General features: G+C 37.9%; 2 protein-coding genes across 2 annotated transcripts; both read left to right on the plus strand.

Moving 5' to 3' along the window:
* Window positions 1-5139: 5139 nt before the first annotated feature.
* On the plus strand, window positions 5140-7316 carry LOC125379219 (A disintegrin and metalloproteinase with thrombospondin motifs 9-like). Its single transcript, XM_048395457.1, has 4 exons — window positions 5140-5659; window positions 6001-6284; window positions 6647-6811; window positions 7158-7316. The coding sequence occupies exons 1-4, from the start codon at window positions 5344-5346 to the stop codon at window positions 7314-7316; spliced, it is 924 nt and encodes a 307-aa protein (XP_048251414.1). The 5' UTR covers window positions 5140-5343.
* Window positions 7317-14710: 7394 nt separating this feature from the next.
* On the plus strand, window positions 14711-16653 carry LOC124131193 (A disintegrin and metalloproteinase with thrombospondin motifs 9-like). The gene is made up of 4 exons (XM_046494294.2): window positions 14711-14855; window positions 15192-15475; window positions 15719-15883; window positions 16211-16653. Exons 1-4 carry the CDS (start codon window positions 14711-14713, stop codon window positions 16367-16369), a joined length of 753 nt encoding a protein of 250 aa, XP_046350250.2. The 3' UTR covers window positions 16370-16653.

Genomic DNA, 16653 nt, shown 5'->3' on the forward strand with positions numbered 1-16653 from the left:
TTCCTTACACAGTTACAAGTGTGAGATTACCGTTATCTACTTGTAACAATTGTTTTCATACTCTCAAGATACTGTCGGGTATTACTTCGTAGTAGAGACCCGAGAGGAAGGCTGTCGCGCAGTTTCTAGGTTTCACAATGCATTGAACCCTTTCCCACAAAACATTGATGATAGGTAATATTTGATTTCAAGTTTAATGTTTTGGTCATGTGCGTATTTCTTTGAAGTTTAGAATCCAGGAGTCTTCTTCGACCAGTATGGGTCTTATTAATGCTGATGGCGCTTGTCAGCATCCAGAATCGAGTTCATTTTGTGCAAACTGAATAAACTGTGTACACGAAGAAACGTCTCAAAATACACATCGACAATTCAAACAATAAACTGTAAAGATGGCAAAAAAGCCTGCTTGTAAGTTACATCAATGTGGTTGAGGCGCTCGTACAATATCGAGCTTCGGCATTGATCTTTACCTGATTATCCACACTTCAAATGGTTATTTTAGTTACTACGTTTTGTTTATTTGTAAGAATTGTACAAGTGTAACTTGATTTTGTCAGTGAAGAGATTTGTGCATAAGACTTATGTTCTATTTGGGGGCACCTCAGGCCGCATGTTACAAGGTGCCAGCATTCCCTGTTGTTTCCACGGGCGTGACAGAAACCTGTGATTACAGGTTGAATTTTTTTTATCAGATTTCGCCTGAGCATGTTTACAGGGTTGTTGGTATCATATCCGTGGTTGTGGCTTTCAATAAACTGGCAAAGGCTAAAGACCTGTATGAATTCGAGCTTACTCACTCTTCCGTGTAATTAAGAGACGTTTATATTGACTTAGAGGGCACAAAAGAGAATATTAACAGATGTTAATTTATGAAGAATGTAAACATGACCGATGGTAATCCAGGTTTCAAATTATATCATGTTATTCCATCAAAAACGCATTAAGCCAGGAAAACTATACACATATTGTCAAATACAAAAAGCTATCAGTACATGTCTATGGCGCTCACTTTCTCCATAAACTCTGTGAGCCTGACAGGATGTCACCGAGGAATAGAATGCCGTCATCATATGCCAAGGGAGGACGTTATTGTACAAATGTAGTATTTACACAATAATGAAAATTTACACATGCGCTGAAAAAACATTCACACACAGAAACAAGAAGAAAGATGAGAAGAATTTATAATGTTTACTTAGCCATATTTAATTTAAGTTCGTAACTTGGCACAATGGCGATATAATCATCATACCATGTTTAAATGCTTTTAAGATATTTAAATAACATAAAACATAACATAGAATGCATAAGTTGCATTATCATACGAATACACACATATATATTAGCAATGTTTGATACCTTCAAAATGACCCGAAGGGTGTGGAGTGAAGATGGCCTTTACTTCAGCCCAGGCTTAAATCTTGATAAATTATATCAAAGACCTGAAAACAAGAATGAACTGACTATTACACTGTCAAGAATATAATTATTTTTTTATATGTGTAACCCTTCTTCTCGCGTCCTCACTGGTACGATATTTACTAATTCATCCCGACATTTCATTGGAGTAGCTATGGCCAGGTATCAGTCAGGTTTCCCACCCAGCAGATAGCAATTACAGTCACGAACAAGCAGGCACAATTTCCCACTGTGTTGAACAAACTATTGACCACACTTATTGGTATAAGGACAGGTTTTAGTTCCCATCAATTTTTGTGATGCTCAAATGGAACAACGCTTTCAAATTGAAGAAGATTTAGCATGTCCCATGATTTTTGGCTTCGATTTCCTGATACAGCAAGGCACTGTTATGAAGTTTCAATGTTATACTTTGACTATTCAAAATGTTTGAACAGTTGTTTCTATCTGGGTAAATGGTACTTTGTTACCACCTCTTGCTGGTCCACAAACAGTGACCACAGAGCCAGATCACAGTTCGCTTGCTGTCAAACATTACAATTCCTCCTCAATACAAAAACAATAAACCATTAAACAATTCAATATCGATCTGACAGAAAGTCACACCAAGACTGCCAACGTGATACGAACTGTGCAAGCAATGGTCTCGGCAGTTGGATGGCAACAGCGAACACATAACGATTGCGACTGCACCAGAATAGTACAGTACAATCAGTTACCATCTTTGTGCAAATATCGAACCCATAGACATTCATTCAACACCACAAGGGCAATCTGACAGTTCTAGTGAATTACCACATTTTACCTACATACTACTTATATTACTACTACTACTACTTCTACGAGAAGGTTACCGGTCGCGCTGTCCATACGGGACGTTGTATATGATTCGCGGACCATTACAAAGCATTGTTTGCTCAGCGTGTACATGCAGGAAAACAAATGAACTACAATCTACGAGATATGACGACTACGGGTCACATGGTTATACGATATGATTCAATATACAGTTAGTTAAAAAATAATGCTGAAAATTGAAATACAATGCTGAGAATTCAAATACGAATTGAGATACAGGCATGAAAACATAAATGCAGTCATAAGAACTGAAGGTTTCATAGTTATATGGTACAAATACAAATATATGGTTCACAGTGAAAAATGTTGTGATGATACATGTTGATACAGAATGTTACTAATGTTTGATGTTTTTACTCACACTTACTAGTTACCGTTACCTACTTGTGACAATACTTTTCTTACACACCCGTGGGTGAGAAACCCATTTGAGATAACTGGTATCAAACATATGTGTGAGATCGAATTCCAGGCCCGTGATTGGCTACTCCATGATGATGACCTGAGGTCAGATGATGACGAAGTACTTTCCTTATAGTAATTCATTGATATGTTTCTCGTGCTTCAGTCGAATGCAGACCTGTTACTCATGCCAAGCCCCTTGATACCTACCTGTTATCTACTTGTTATTTTCGCGATTGTATGGAAGGCAAGTATTTATGCAATAAAACAAACATAGAATAAATAAAAACATTGATATATTTTTCATTTCATATTCCGTTTATCGTCTGATATTGTATTTGCTGCCGCTAGGCCTGTAGTCACGACTTCAAAATGGCTGCAACAATCAGTAATATCTGTGTAAACGATCATCGCTGAATAATGATCGCGAATTCGACAAGCTTAACACTGTCATCAAAACAAAACAAAACGTTCTAAAGAGTGAAGGTATGGGTACCTTACCTCGCCGTGCTGAATCCCTCACTGACGATGATATTAACAAACTCTATGAAACAAACCAACTTGGTCCTCACGATCCTGAATCCATTTTAAACACCATGTGGTGGAACAACACCACTCATTTTGGAATCCGTAGTGTCAAACCCCACAATGACATGAAATGGGGCGATGTTGCACTTAAAACTGACTCCGAAGGTAGGGAATTTCTTGAATTCACATAGAGGCAGTCTGAAACATGTCAAGGGGATAATCCTTTGGCTTTCCGAAACATCCACTCCAAAGCTTGGGCGACAAATGATGAACGCTGCCTGGTATCCATCTACAAGCTGTACTCAAGCTTGCGTCCTGCAGGGTACACCAGTCCAGACACACCTTTCTTTATTGCTACCAATACCAAGGAAGCATCGAGCATATTCCCCTGGTTTAAGCGGCAGCCAGTTGGTGTAAATAAACTCAGTTCTATCATGAGACGAATGTCCCCAAATGCTGGCTTCCAAAACAGAAAACTCACTAACCATTCAGCAAGAAAATTCCTTGTCCAAAAACTTTCTGATGAAAATATTCCTCCCACGCATATTATGCAAATTTCCGGTCATCGTAACATGCAGAGTGTCAACAACTACAGTCACATTTCATCCTCCCAACACCGAAACATCAGTAACATCCTTAGCGGCGGTGTCGGGCTGCGGGAACACAAGCAGGCTGTGGCGATGAAGAGTAGTCCCCCTTCGTAAGTGAACGTCACTTCCGCAATGTCACATTCCAGCACACGGGTTACACTCAATGACAAACTCTCCTCAATATTGTCGGCTCTAGTCTATGGGGGCACATTTAACATTAACTTTTACACAGGTGCAGATCCTCCATGTGCAAAGAAATCCAAACAATCCTCCGATGACGATGACTCCATTCAAATTGAATGAGCGGCACCAGCACATGTCCAGAAGGATACTAATATGACGTCACACTTTTAAATTTGTTTCACTTGCGAGACGTAGATTCATCTACATCTGCGTTGCAACTTCAGGTTGTTAGAATGTTTAATAAATATTCTTTGATGTTATCTACTTTGCATTATCATTATGGCCTTGATTATGCACAGATATGGCTGAAACTTTTTTGTGGAGGGTCGCACTAGGTATGAGCTGTAAACAGTAGGCCGAGTGACGTCATGCATTCATAAACGTTGTGTTATATATTAATGCGCCGCAGAGAAGAGAATAGACGAAATACGCATCGATTTAACCCTAAACCATTTATCTTACAACTCGTTGTTTCAAAACGTATCTAACTCGCTTTCGCTCGTTAGATACGTTTTGAAACAACTCGTAAGATAAATGGTATCTGACAGACACCGTGTAGTAATCTCTATGTATAATACTCTTAAGGTACAGTCGGTTACTCCGACTCGAGATGAATGCATCTATACGTGATTGTGCGTATTTAATTGCATTGTAGAACCCAGGACTCTTCTTCGACCAGTGTGGGTCTTATTAATACTAATGGCGCTTGTTAGCATCCAGAATCGAGTTCATTTCGTGCAAACTGAATTGCGACTTCCATAGGGCTTGATTGCTTGATTGTTTGCTGTTTAACGCCGCGCTCAATATTGCTGAATGCGGCGTTAAACAACAAATAACCCAATCTAATCATATGAGACATAACACACCGGCCAGGATCATGAACAGGTATTGGTACTGATGTTAAAGTGTGTATTTCTACAATATTTCCAGGCATTCCTAAAATAGATATTAACTGATTAGGATAGGAGACATTTTCCTTTCAATTATTAATTAGATGCACCATGGTTTTGCATACAACAATTTCGATCACCACACAATCAATAAAATCACTGAAAAGACCTTTCTAGACTCAGATATGCCTTAGTTACCGTTCTAATGAGGAATGTTTCGATAAATCATTACTTAGTGCTGTCTGTCATTACTTCAATAGTTAGATAACAAAGCGATCTCCTTGTAGCAATCATATTGATCATGACAACAGTGGTATCTTTACTACTTCTCACGTCACATGCATGTAATGTTAATGTGACCCGTGTCTGCTTCGAAAGATGTAGTTCTTTCTCACTCTTTTTGATTACCGTAGCTGGGCAGGATAGGAAGACCATCCGTTTACTTGATTTGTATTTCATGAACGTCTTTGAAAATGCAGATGGATATTAGCTTCTTCAGGACTCTTTTCTTGAGTATTGGTATTTCAATAACATTTAGTTTGGAAGAATCTCATTTTAAAAAGACAACCAGTGGAGTTCCAGCCGTTTTAGGTAACTACCAACATCTCCAGGTCCAGAAAGTGTTTGGACTAACGACATGTGCCAGTCTGTGTTTGCGCACGTCATGCCACGAGTTCCAGTATTCTGACACAAGCCGCACGTGCATTACACGACACTCAGAGCCAATATCTGAGAGTGTCCTTAACCCAGGCAGCGGATTGTTTGACATCTTCAACGACAACGAGCAAGGTACTGTGTGACATAATTTCGTTGAGAGAAAACATTGTATAGTTCACACCATAGATCTAAAAACTAAAACAAAGACACTTAAATGAACCTCAGTTTGTAAACTTATATAGACTTGGAGAAAAGCTGGCTATTTATCTTTCAGGACGTTTGATTGAATACATGTCCACAATGTCTTTCTTGGTCATTTTGCTCTTTTTACTTTTGTAATTGGAGCCTACTGTGATATCGAACCTGTGCCATAGATAAACAAAAGCGTAACCACTACGTTAATTCAATTGATGGTGTACATGTACAATATCTTTACTTCAAAATACGTGATGTATATTATTATTACTTTACAGAGCCTAAGACATGTTTAGAGATCAGGAAAAACAACCCAGAAGCTCAGAGTGGAGAGTACAAGATCATTCCCTCGGCTCCTCAGTTTAAGGGTGTGTCAGTGAAGGTCTACTGCTTGATGAATGACACTCACCAGCTGGAGTATATAACACTGCCCAATAGGAACATTGGAAACTTTCCCAAAAGGTCGAACAGTGGTTGTAGAAATGAACAGCCTTATTTAGAAGCTGGTGGTGTTGGTAAAGACGGAGTAACAGAGTATCAGAGGATCAGAGTGAAGCCATCGGTAAGTGCCTACATTAATTTCGCTTTCTGTGACATGTGAGTGTGTGGGTACAGAGTGGGTGTCAGGTAAAGTGAAGAGGAGAACCTACTTAACACATTCGAAAAATAAGATATTATGCTTCTGTGACATTCCAAATAACTTTCTTATATATGTCACAGGTGTCTTTATCGTGCAAAAGAGGTTTGTAACTATTGCTATGTGTAAAACGGAGACATTTCAAATTTCTAATGTATGTATTTCAAATATGTTCAAAGTTCAATTTTGTTTTGATAAAATTATAATTACTTCCCTCCAGCTCTTAAACAATTCAGCTTGTAGAATATATTGTGTGTCTGGAGAAATGCTATATTTCCTTGCTTTAGACTATGACTGTTGTGAGAACTGACACCACCTTCACAAACGGGAACAAGACGAAGCCACATAAGTTTGGTACAGCAGAAGATTGTTATTCATATTCTGGAAGCTGCAAACGAATAGGAACCTTTCAGATCAACACACTGGGCACAGGGATGAAGTTCTCCACCAATGTAAGTGATTCCTTTTCGCTAGCGTTATAAATATGCATGATGTGTTAAAGTGAATCGTCGATAACATTCAAAGAACAAAGATGTAGAATAAAAAGATGCGCTGTTGTAACGCAGCCCTGGGGAAAACAAAATAATCCATCTAGTGAGTCATCTTGATTTCGCGACAAGCAAATATATTATGATGTTAAATGTTACATGCATACTTGAATGTAGAAAAAGAATAATAAGAACAACAATTAATGTTGTTTTCGTTTAATTTAATGATGACCATTACTATCTTGAAAGTAGCAAAGTTCGTTCATACTTATTTTGTAAAACGCATCAAAGTACATCCATTCATTTCCAGCTTAAGTGGACTGGAAAAGAAAACACAGGCAAAGTGCACAGTATAACCCGGACACAGAATGGCGCCGTCATTGATCTGGTGTGTGGAGGCTGGTGTGGGCGATGTGATCCTGATGGAGATATGATCCTCTACCCAAACAATCTGGATATTCAGCCATAGGTCTACCCGTTGTGTGGAGGATAGTGTGGATTGTGTTAAGTATCAATCCGCAAATTGAAACATTAAGTTAACCGAGATATCTGTACGTAAAAAAACAATTAAGTGTGAAACCAATAACCAACCAAGAAATAGTATACAATCAACAATTGTATTATCAAATGAACTAGGTTTACAAATCTATAAAAATTACTGCAAAGGAATTACAATGGCAGTATACACTAGAATGGTAGTACAACAATCAATAGCACTATATGATATGATAGCAGTGGTCAATATCAAATAAAAAAACAGTGGTGATAACAAAAGTCAGTGATAATAATGTATTCAGTCAGCAGCGACAGTAGTCAAACTTTCGAGACCATGCCAGTGAATTGTGAAAGGGTCACCCACAGGCCTATTGTGTATAGTTGGATGTAGAAGAAAACCTGAAATTAAAAATATATTCACACATTACATTACAAATACTGTTAACCTATGGAAAGACGGTGAATAGATATTTCGACCAACAGTAATGTGCAGCGTCGCCATTGGTTGCAAAGATGAAAAAAATGGAAACAGCTTCAGGGTGTATTTAGAGATGCCATTTCGCCAATTGTGTTTCACTCAGGACATTTTATATTTATTGCAATAGTCATTATGAATCATTTGAACTTTATTTAGGTATATATATACAAGAATGGGGAGTTTTGGGTTTAGGCTATTCTATCTTGGTATGCCCTGAAGTATTTGCTGGGAGAAAGTTCTGTAATACAATAGAAACATAAGGCTTTATGTTTCACCTTGAGATCTAATCATGTGTAAGCACCCAGAAACTGAACGGGTCCTTTTTAAAATAACAATCTGTTTTTCTTTTTTCACAGTCAAGTTTTTGCTGATAAAACCATAGCTTTTAAGACCAGTTCTTCGAAATAGGTAGACTCACGTGTTGGAGTGACAGTGCCTATCCCCACGAAACACAAAAACAAATAAACAACACAAACTGCATTTGGTTCACATTCTTGACTCGCATGGTAAGCTTACTATATGTTGATCGACATATGTGTTTTAATGCTGTTCCATGTACCTGTTTCCCCGAAATGTTGTTCACATAGACGTGTCCCTTATGGTGTAACTAGTTTTGAACGTACACGTTATTTTTAGTTTGGATACTATTTAGAAACATTACAATAATGATGGATATACGAAGATAAGTTGTTCAACTTCTATGCTGTAGATGATATCAATGTGTGACTGTTCCTAGAAAAAAGCTATTTCGCCACTTTTACTCATCATTCACAATAGATGTTTGTCATCATCACTATACGCAATCCTTTACTGTTTTAATATATTATACATTATATAAGCTTTCAGTTTTGTTCAACAACTTGTTTGTAGTAGCCACGAGGGTTGAGATATATTAGGCCATTATGTCAAAGGTCAAGGTTACGTGTCTGTGGTCTGTGGTTAAATCAATGTTGTTGTCACCAAACTGTAGATAATACTTGTTGAATAAATATATTCCTACGAGTATATGACAACTCTTTGGTCAAAATAAGTCTCCTCTCTTAAAGGTATTCTCAGATTTAACTACTATTCCGATGATGTATGATGATGGTTGTCACCATAATGGGAAAATGTATTACTAGTTCTATAGTTATGGATACTTACTTCCTCAATATTAAATAGATGACGATGTTGCCCAAACATGTGTGATGGTTCCAAGAAAAACTATTTCACCACTTTTGTGACAGCTGACGGAAGGCGTTTGTCACCATCGCAAACCTTAGCAATTAGCTGTTTTTCTTATTATATTTAATTTAACATAATTGAAATGTGTTACTAGTTCCATAGTTATGGATACTTTCTCCTCAATATTAAATTGATGAAGATGTTGCCCTCCAAAAAGTGTGTTTGTTCGAAGAAAAACAATTTCACCATCGCAAAAGTTAAGCGATTAACTGTTTTTCTTATGATATTTAATGATGCTAACTTTTCAAGAACTTGTTTCAATAGACGCGAGAATTGAAATAGTGTGTGAATTATATTGACATCAACATTTCACACAGGCCAACAGCTGAAAGCACAATGTAAGTTGTTCCCTGAAACCCTCCCTTAGATTTAACAAATATTCTGATGGTTTATGATGATACTTGTCAGCGTTATTGAGATTTAGTTTACTGTAAATTTTTGTTGATAATGTGAAAAAAAATATATTGTATAACAAAAAACATAAAAGTTACATAATGGTTGAAAGTGGAAAATTTGGGTAAATCTAACTGAAGTGTATGATATACTAGTATTAATTGTGGCAATAATTGCTGGAGAAACACGATTGGCATTATATTGTTACATATTTATTCATATTTTGATCCTCAATATTAAACAAACAATAGTTGAACACCAATGCTGACAGTAAATTAGTTCAATGGCTGACTTTGTTGAAATTATATATTGTTAACATATTTAATGGAATTACAATGCTGTAACATTTGTTTTTCTCTAATTTACCTGACGGCATATTTAGATGATGTGCCCAATTTGATCCATGATGTGTTCCTCTCTTGTCGCCATACATGGTAACATGCAAACATGACCTTTTCGCACCTGTTTTAAGTACTCATTCCGCTAGGTATGATATTAAAGATTTAAATTATTTGATATGTAAACATTGTATGTAATTAACGTTATATATTCACCAGTAATGTTTATGCACCTTATTCACCGTTTTCCCATTTCTCAAAACTGGGCTAATAAAAACTCTGATTCAAAAGCGTTGTTTGTGACGTCACTTTACATATGAAATCTGATTGTGATCTTCTTCTGTGACATCACAAGGTCTCTTGATCAGACGGATTTGACATAATACTACATCTCAGAAACCTCATGTTACACATACCTTTAGTCTGGAAGGTTTAAAGACAATCGGTGCATGAATAAAAAATCTGTCTTTTTAGCTATCACTATATTTCATCAACAACCAGACCTGTTCGTCACGGGTAGAACGAGCATTCATTGAAACAGCCATCTGCATAATGCTACCCCTGCGTCACAGGGCCATATGACACAGTTGAACCGATCAACTCAACTCGAAAGGGTGCACGGGAATCACGCACGTACGAATACGGTGATAGCGTTGGGCGTCTCAACGTGCGTGATTCCTGCTCGCTTCCTGTCAAACATTACAATTCCTCCTCAATAAAAAAACAATAAACTACTTCACAGTTCAATGTCGATTCGACAGAAAGTCCCACCAAGACTGCCAACGTGATACGAACTGTGCAAGCAATGATCTCGGCAGTTGGATGGCAACAGCGAACACATAACAATTGCGACTGCACCAGAATGGTATGTTGACAGTACAACCAATTACCCTCTTTGTGTAAATATCGAACCAATAGGCGACCATTCAATAGCACAAGGGCAATCTGACGATTCTAGTGAAACGATTCTTATGTATTAGGGGTAATACAGACTATTTATATTACTACTACTACTTCTACGAGAAGGTTACCGGTTGCGCTGTCCATACGGGACGTTGTATATGTTTCGCGGACCATTACAAAGCATTGTTTGCTCAGCGTGTACATGCAGGAAAACAAATGAACTACAATCTACGAGACATGACGACTGCGGGTCGCACGGTTATGCAATATGATTCCATGTACAGTGTCTTCAAAAATAAAGCTGAAAATTGAAATACAATGTTGAGAATTCAAATACGAATGGAGATTCAGGCATGAAAACTGAAATGGAGTCATAAGAACCGAAGGTTTCATAGTTATGTGGTACAAATATATGGTTCACAGTGAAAAATGTTGTGATGACACATGTTGATACAGAATTTTACTATTGTTTGATGTTTTTACTCACGCACTTACTAGTTACCGTTACCTACTTGTGACAATTGTTATCATACACTTATGATTCAGTCGGTTACTCCTTCCGAGTGAAGACGCGAGATGAATGCAGTCGGAGAGTTATAAGGTTTCACAATGCACGGAACCCTTTCCTAAGAAACAGTTTTAATAGGTAATATTTGATTTCAAATTAACAGTTCCGTTTATGTGCATAGTTCATTGAATTTTAGAATCCAGGAGTCTTCTCCGACCAGTGTGGGTCTTATTAATGCTGATGGCGCTTGTTAGCATCCAGAATCGAGTTCTTTTAGTGGAACCTGAACTACGACTTCCATAGGGTTTGATTGTTTGATTGTTTGCTTTTTAACGCCACACTCAGCAATATTCCAGCTATATGACGGCGGTGTGTCAATAATCGAGTCTGGACAAGACAATACAGTGATTGACATCATGAGCATCGATCTACACAATTGAGATGCGATGACATATGCATCAGCGAGCCTTACCACCCGATCCCGTTTGTCGCCTCTTATGACAAGCATAGTTACATGTTTACCTAATTACATGACATTACTATTGCAATTGCTTATCATCAACAATACTTGCTACATGTACGTTCATCAATGACGTTCCGTGTTTCAATGTGTGCTCCCAGTCCATCACATATCTAAATACGTTGTTTGTTCTTCCGTTGTAAACTGCAATTCATACACTGAATATTGTAAGTTAGTACTTCATGTATAAGCAGTCCATGGCTGCTACGACATATTTTTCGAACTGATTAACATCATGTTAATATTATTCTTGTGGACACAGGTGAACGTGTCATGAGTCCTCCCTGCATTCGAATCACATCGTAATTCTGCTCATATATATCCGAAAAAATGCTATTACTGTCCACACACTGTCCACACTGATAACCAGGCGAGCTGTGGAGTCATGGCTTAACTGACCATGATGACAATACGTTTAGGTAACTGTTGCAGGGTAGGTCTGCTTGATGGAACCGCTGGACAGAAATGATTTTGGGTCATTGGAGAGAAAGTAATCATCCATAACTGCTAGTACCTGCTTACCCTCGGCCAATCTCATCTTGTCTTTGAAAGGCATTTAGAAGTGATACACATAAGGAAGAGAATATATGCGTGTCAACTTCTTTTTTATGAAGAACACAACGTTTCGGAGTATACGCTTACTACCTTAACTCTGAAACGTCGTGTTCCTCATTATAAAGAAGTATGTGCTTACTCCTTCATCAGGTGAAGGAGTGAGCATATACTCTAAAACCTTGTGAATGGATAACTGACAATCTTCGATGCGACAGGTGTTCGCAAAATGCCCTGCTCACCGGTAGCATTCCCAACACACACAATTTGCATTAAAGAGTAAGTGTCTTCTTGTTGCCTTGTAAACAATGTAGTCTTGTTACGAAGTCCATCACCAATTCCCTACTGACTTAGAGTTACAACAAATTGTTAATAACTATATTGTTAAAAATAACATATTTCCTTTGGATCGTTCTGGAACCGTCTTGAGGGTGTCCAAAATGTTTGCTTCACACTACGCGGTTTGTGTTATTATTACATCCTTTACAGATTCGAAACCGTCCTTAACCCAAACAGTGGATTGTTTGATGACCACAACGGCAATTAGCAAGGTACTGTGTAGCATAATTTCATTGAGAGAAAACGTTGTATAATTCACGCCATGGAACTCCATACACATGTTACTGAAACAAGGACACGTAAATGAACGACAGATTTTAAAATCATATAGACTGGGAGAAAAACTTGCTATTTATCTTTCAGGACGTTTGATTGAATACATGTCCACAACGAGTTTTATGGTCATTATAAATTGTATTTTTTAACTTAAGTTATTGTTGTCTACTGTGATACTGAAGCCAAGACATTGATAAACAAAAGCGTAATTACTACTTTAATTCAATTGACGGTGTTTACCATCTTTACTTCAAAATAAGCGATGTGTATTGTTATTATTTACAGAGCCTGAGACATGTTTTGAGATCAGGAAAACAACCCAGAAACTCAGAGTGGAGTTTACAAGATCACTCCTTCGGCTCCTCAGTTTCAGTGTGTGACAGTGAAGGCCTATTGCTTGATGAATGACACACACCAGATGGAGTATGTCACACTGCCAAATAGGAACATTGGAAAATATTTTGGAGGTCGAACAGTAATGAACAGCCATGTCTAATGGCTGCTTGTGTAGAGTAACGGTGTATGAAGTGTTAGTCAGGAGGTTCTAACTAATGCTACCTGTACAATTGAAATATTTTCAAATGCGCCCACATGTAAACGTCATAAATTTGGTATTGTTTGTTTGTTTTTTAACGCCGCATGCAGTATTCGAGCCTTGATCTGACAATCCATTTATTGATATCCTGAGCATCGATTTACACATTCCCGATAGATAACATGCATCATCCAAGTCAGCGAGGCATGACCACCCGATCCCGTTCGTCGCTTCCTGCGACACGCTACCCCCTGGCATACAGATGCTCCATATGAGACATGCTTTCCATAAAAGGTGACTAACGGGATCGGGTAGTCAGGCTCGTTGGCTCTGTTGATGGATGTCATCGTATCCCAATTGTGTGGATCGATGATCATGATATCAATCACTGAATTGTCTGGTCCAGACATGATTATTTACAGACGTCTGGCTTATAGCTGGAATAATGCTGAATGCGGCGTTAACAACAAATAACCTAATCTAACCATATGAGACATAACACAACGGCCAGGATCATGAACAGGTATTGGTACTGATGTTATTGTGTGCATTTCTACAACATTTCCATGCTTTCCTGAGGTAGACCTTAACTGATTTGGATTTTTTGAAAATATTCACATATACATTAATGGCAACATTGTTCCAAGCGTCAGGAAACTGGTTTTTTTGTGGAGTGCAATGTGGTCATCGTGTCATAGCTGATCCTCCAGTACAATGATGATTCTGACACAATTTAGACAGGAGACATTTTCCTTTCAATCAGATGCTCCATGGTTTTGCATACAACAATTTCGATTACCACACAATCCATAAATCCCTGTAAAGACCTTTCTAGACTCCGATTTGCCTCAGTTACCGTCCTAATCAGGAATGTTTCGATAAATCTTTACTAAGTGCTGTCTGCCATCAATTCAATCGTTACATAACAAAGCGATCTCTTTGTAGCAATCTTATTGATCATGACAACAGTGGTATCTCCACTACTTCTCACGTCACATGCATGTAATGTTAATGTGACCCGTGTCTGCCTCCAAACATGTAGTTCTTTCTCACTCCTTTTGTTTACCGTAGCTTGGCAGGATAGGAAGACCATCCGTTTACTTGATTTGTATTACATGAACGTCTTTGGAAATGCAGATGGATATTAGCTACTTCAGGACACTTTTCTTGATTGTTAGTATTTCAATAGCATCAAGTTTGGAAGAATCTCATTTTAAAAAGACAACCAGTGGCGTTCCAGCCGTTTTAGACAACTCCCAACATCTCCAGGTCCAGAAAGTGTTTGGACTAACGACATGTGCCATGTTGTGTTCACGCACGTCATGCTATGAGTTCCAGTATTCTGACACAAGCCGCACGTGCATCACACGACATTCAGAGCCAATATCTGACAGCGTCCTTAACCCAGGCAGCGGATTGTTTGACATCTTCAACGACAACGAGCAAGGTACTGGGTAGCATAATTTCGTTGAGAGAAAACATTGTATAGTTCACACCATAGATCTAAAAACTAAAACATGGATACTTTAATGAACCTCTGGTTTTAAACCTTTATAGAGTGGGAGAAAAGCTGGCTATTTATCTTTCAGGACGTTTGATTGAATACATGTCCACAAAGCCTCTCTTTGTCACTTTGTTCCTTTTTACTTTTGTCATTGGAGCCAACTGTGATACTGAACCTGTGCCACAGATAAACAAAAGCGTAATAACTACGTTAATTCAATTGATGGTGTACAATATCTTTACTTCAAAATACGTGATGTATATTATTATTGCTTTACAGAGCCTAAGACATGTTTTGAGATCAGGAAAAACAACCCAGAAGCTCAGAGTGGAGAGTATAAGATCATTTCCTCGGCTCCTCAGTTTGAGGGTGTGTCAGTGAAGGTCTACTGCTTGATGAATGACACACACCAGATAGAATATGTCACACTGCCAAATAGGAACATTGGAAACTTTCCCAAAAGGTCGAACAATAATTGCAGAAATGAACATTCATATTTACTAGCTGGTGCTGTTGGTAAAGACGGAGTAACAGAGTATCAGAAGATCAGAGTAAAGCCATCGGTAAGTGCCCTTTTACTTTCGGTTTCTGTGATATGTGAGTGTGTGGCTTCGGAGTGGGTGTGAGGTAATGTGAAGTGGAGAACCTACTTTGCACTATTATAAATATTTATTTCAAATATGTTCAAATTTCAATTTTGTTTTGAGAAAATTATCATTATTTCCCTTCAATTCTTAAAAACGTAAATAAATAAGCTTGTAGAATATATTATGTATCTGGAGAAATGGTATATTTCCATGCTTTAGACTATGACTGTTGTGAGAACTGACACCACCTTCACAAGCGGGAACAAGACGAAGCCACATACATTTGGTACAGCAAAAGATTGTTACTCATATTCTGGAAGCTGCAAACGAATAGGAACCTTTCACATCGACACACTAGGCACAGGGATGAAGTTCTCCACTGATGTAAGTGATTCCTTTTCGCGAGCGTTATCAATATGCTAAAGTATATCAACGATAACATTCAAAGAACAAAGATGTAGAATAAAAAGATGCGCTGTTGTAACGCAGCCCTGGGATAATCCATCTAGTAAGTCATCTTGATTTCGCGACAAGCAAATAAATAATGATGTTAAAATGTTACATGCACATTTGAATGTAGATAAGAATCATAAGATCAACCATTAATGTTGTTTTCGTTTAATTTAATGATGACCATTGCTATCTTGACAGTAGCAAAGTTCGTTCATACTTGTTATGTAAATGCATCAAAGTACAACCATTCATTTCCAGCTTAAGTGGACTGGAAAAGGAAGCGTAGGCAAAGTGTACAGTATAACCCGGACACAGAATGGCGCCGTCATTGATCTGGTGTGTGGAGGCTGGTGTGGGGGATGCGATCCTGATGGAGATATGATCCTCTACCCAAACAATCTGGATATTCAGCCATAGGTCTACCCGTTGTGTGGAGGATAGTGTGGATTGTGTTAAGTATAAATCCGCAAATTGAAACAATAAGCTAACCGAGATATCTGTACGTAAAAAGTGGTATATAATCAACAATTGTATTATTAAATGAATATTGTTTACAAATCAATACAAATTACTGCACATGGATGACAGTATACAATAGAATGGTCAATATCAAATACAAAAACAGCAGTGATAAGAAAAGTCAGTTATAATAATATATTGACTCAGCAGCGACAGTGCTAAAGCTTTCGCGATAATCATAG

Source organism: Haliotis rufescens, unplaced genomic scaffold (genome assembly GCF_023055435.1).
Source record: "Haliotis rufescens isolate VD_foot unplaced genomic scaffold, xgHalRufe1.0.p SCAF_14, whole genome shotgun sequence".
Classification (NCBI taxonomy): Eukaryota; Metazoa; Mollusca; class Gastropoda; order Lepetellida; family Haliotidae; genus Haliotis; species Haliotis rufescens.

Bases quoted from the DNA above. Each gene is read 5' to 3' on its own strand.
- LOC124131193 (XM_046494294.2), top strand. From the start codon at position 14,711: ATGTTGTGTTCACGCACGTCATGCTATGAGTTCCAGTATTCTGACACA. The intron at 14,856-15,191 runs GTACTGGGTAGC...ATTGCTTTACAG, and splicing joins CTTCAACGACAACGAGCAAG to AGCCTAAGACATGTTTTGAG. The intron at 15,884-16,210 runs GTAAGTGATTCC...ATTCATTTCCAG, and splicing joins GGATGAAGTTCTCCACTGAT to CTTAAGTGGACTGGAAAAGG.
- LOC125379219 (XM_048395457.1), top strand. From the start codon at position 5,344: ATGCAGATGGATATTAGCTTCTTCAGGACTCTTTTCTTGAGTATTGGT. The intron at 5,660-6,000 runs GTACTGTGTGAC...ATTACTTTACAG, and splicing joins CTTCAACGACAACGAGCAAG to AGCCTAAGACATGTTTAGAG. The intron at 6,285-6,646 runs GTAAGTGCCTAC...TCCTTGCTTTAG, and splicing joins GGATCAGAGTGAAGCCATCG to ACTATGACTGTTGTGAGAAC.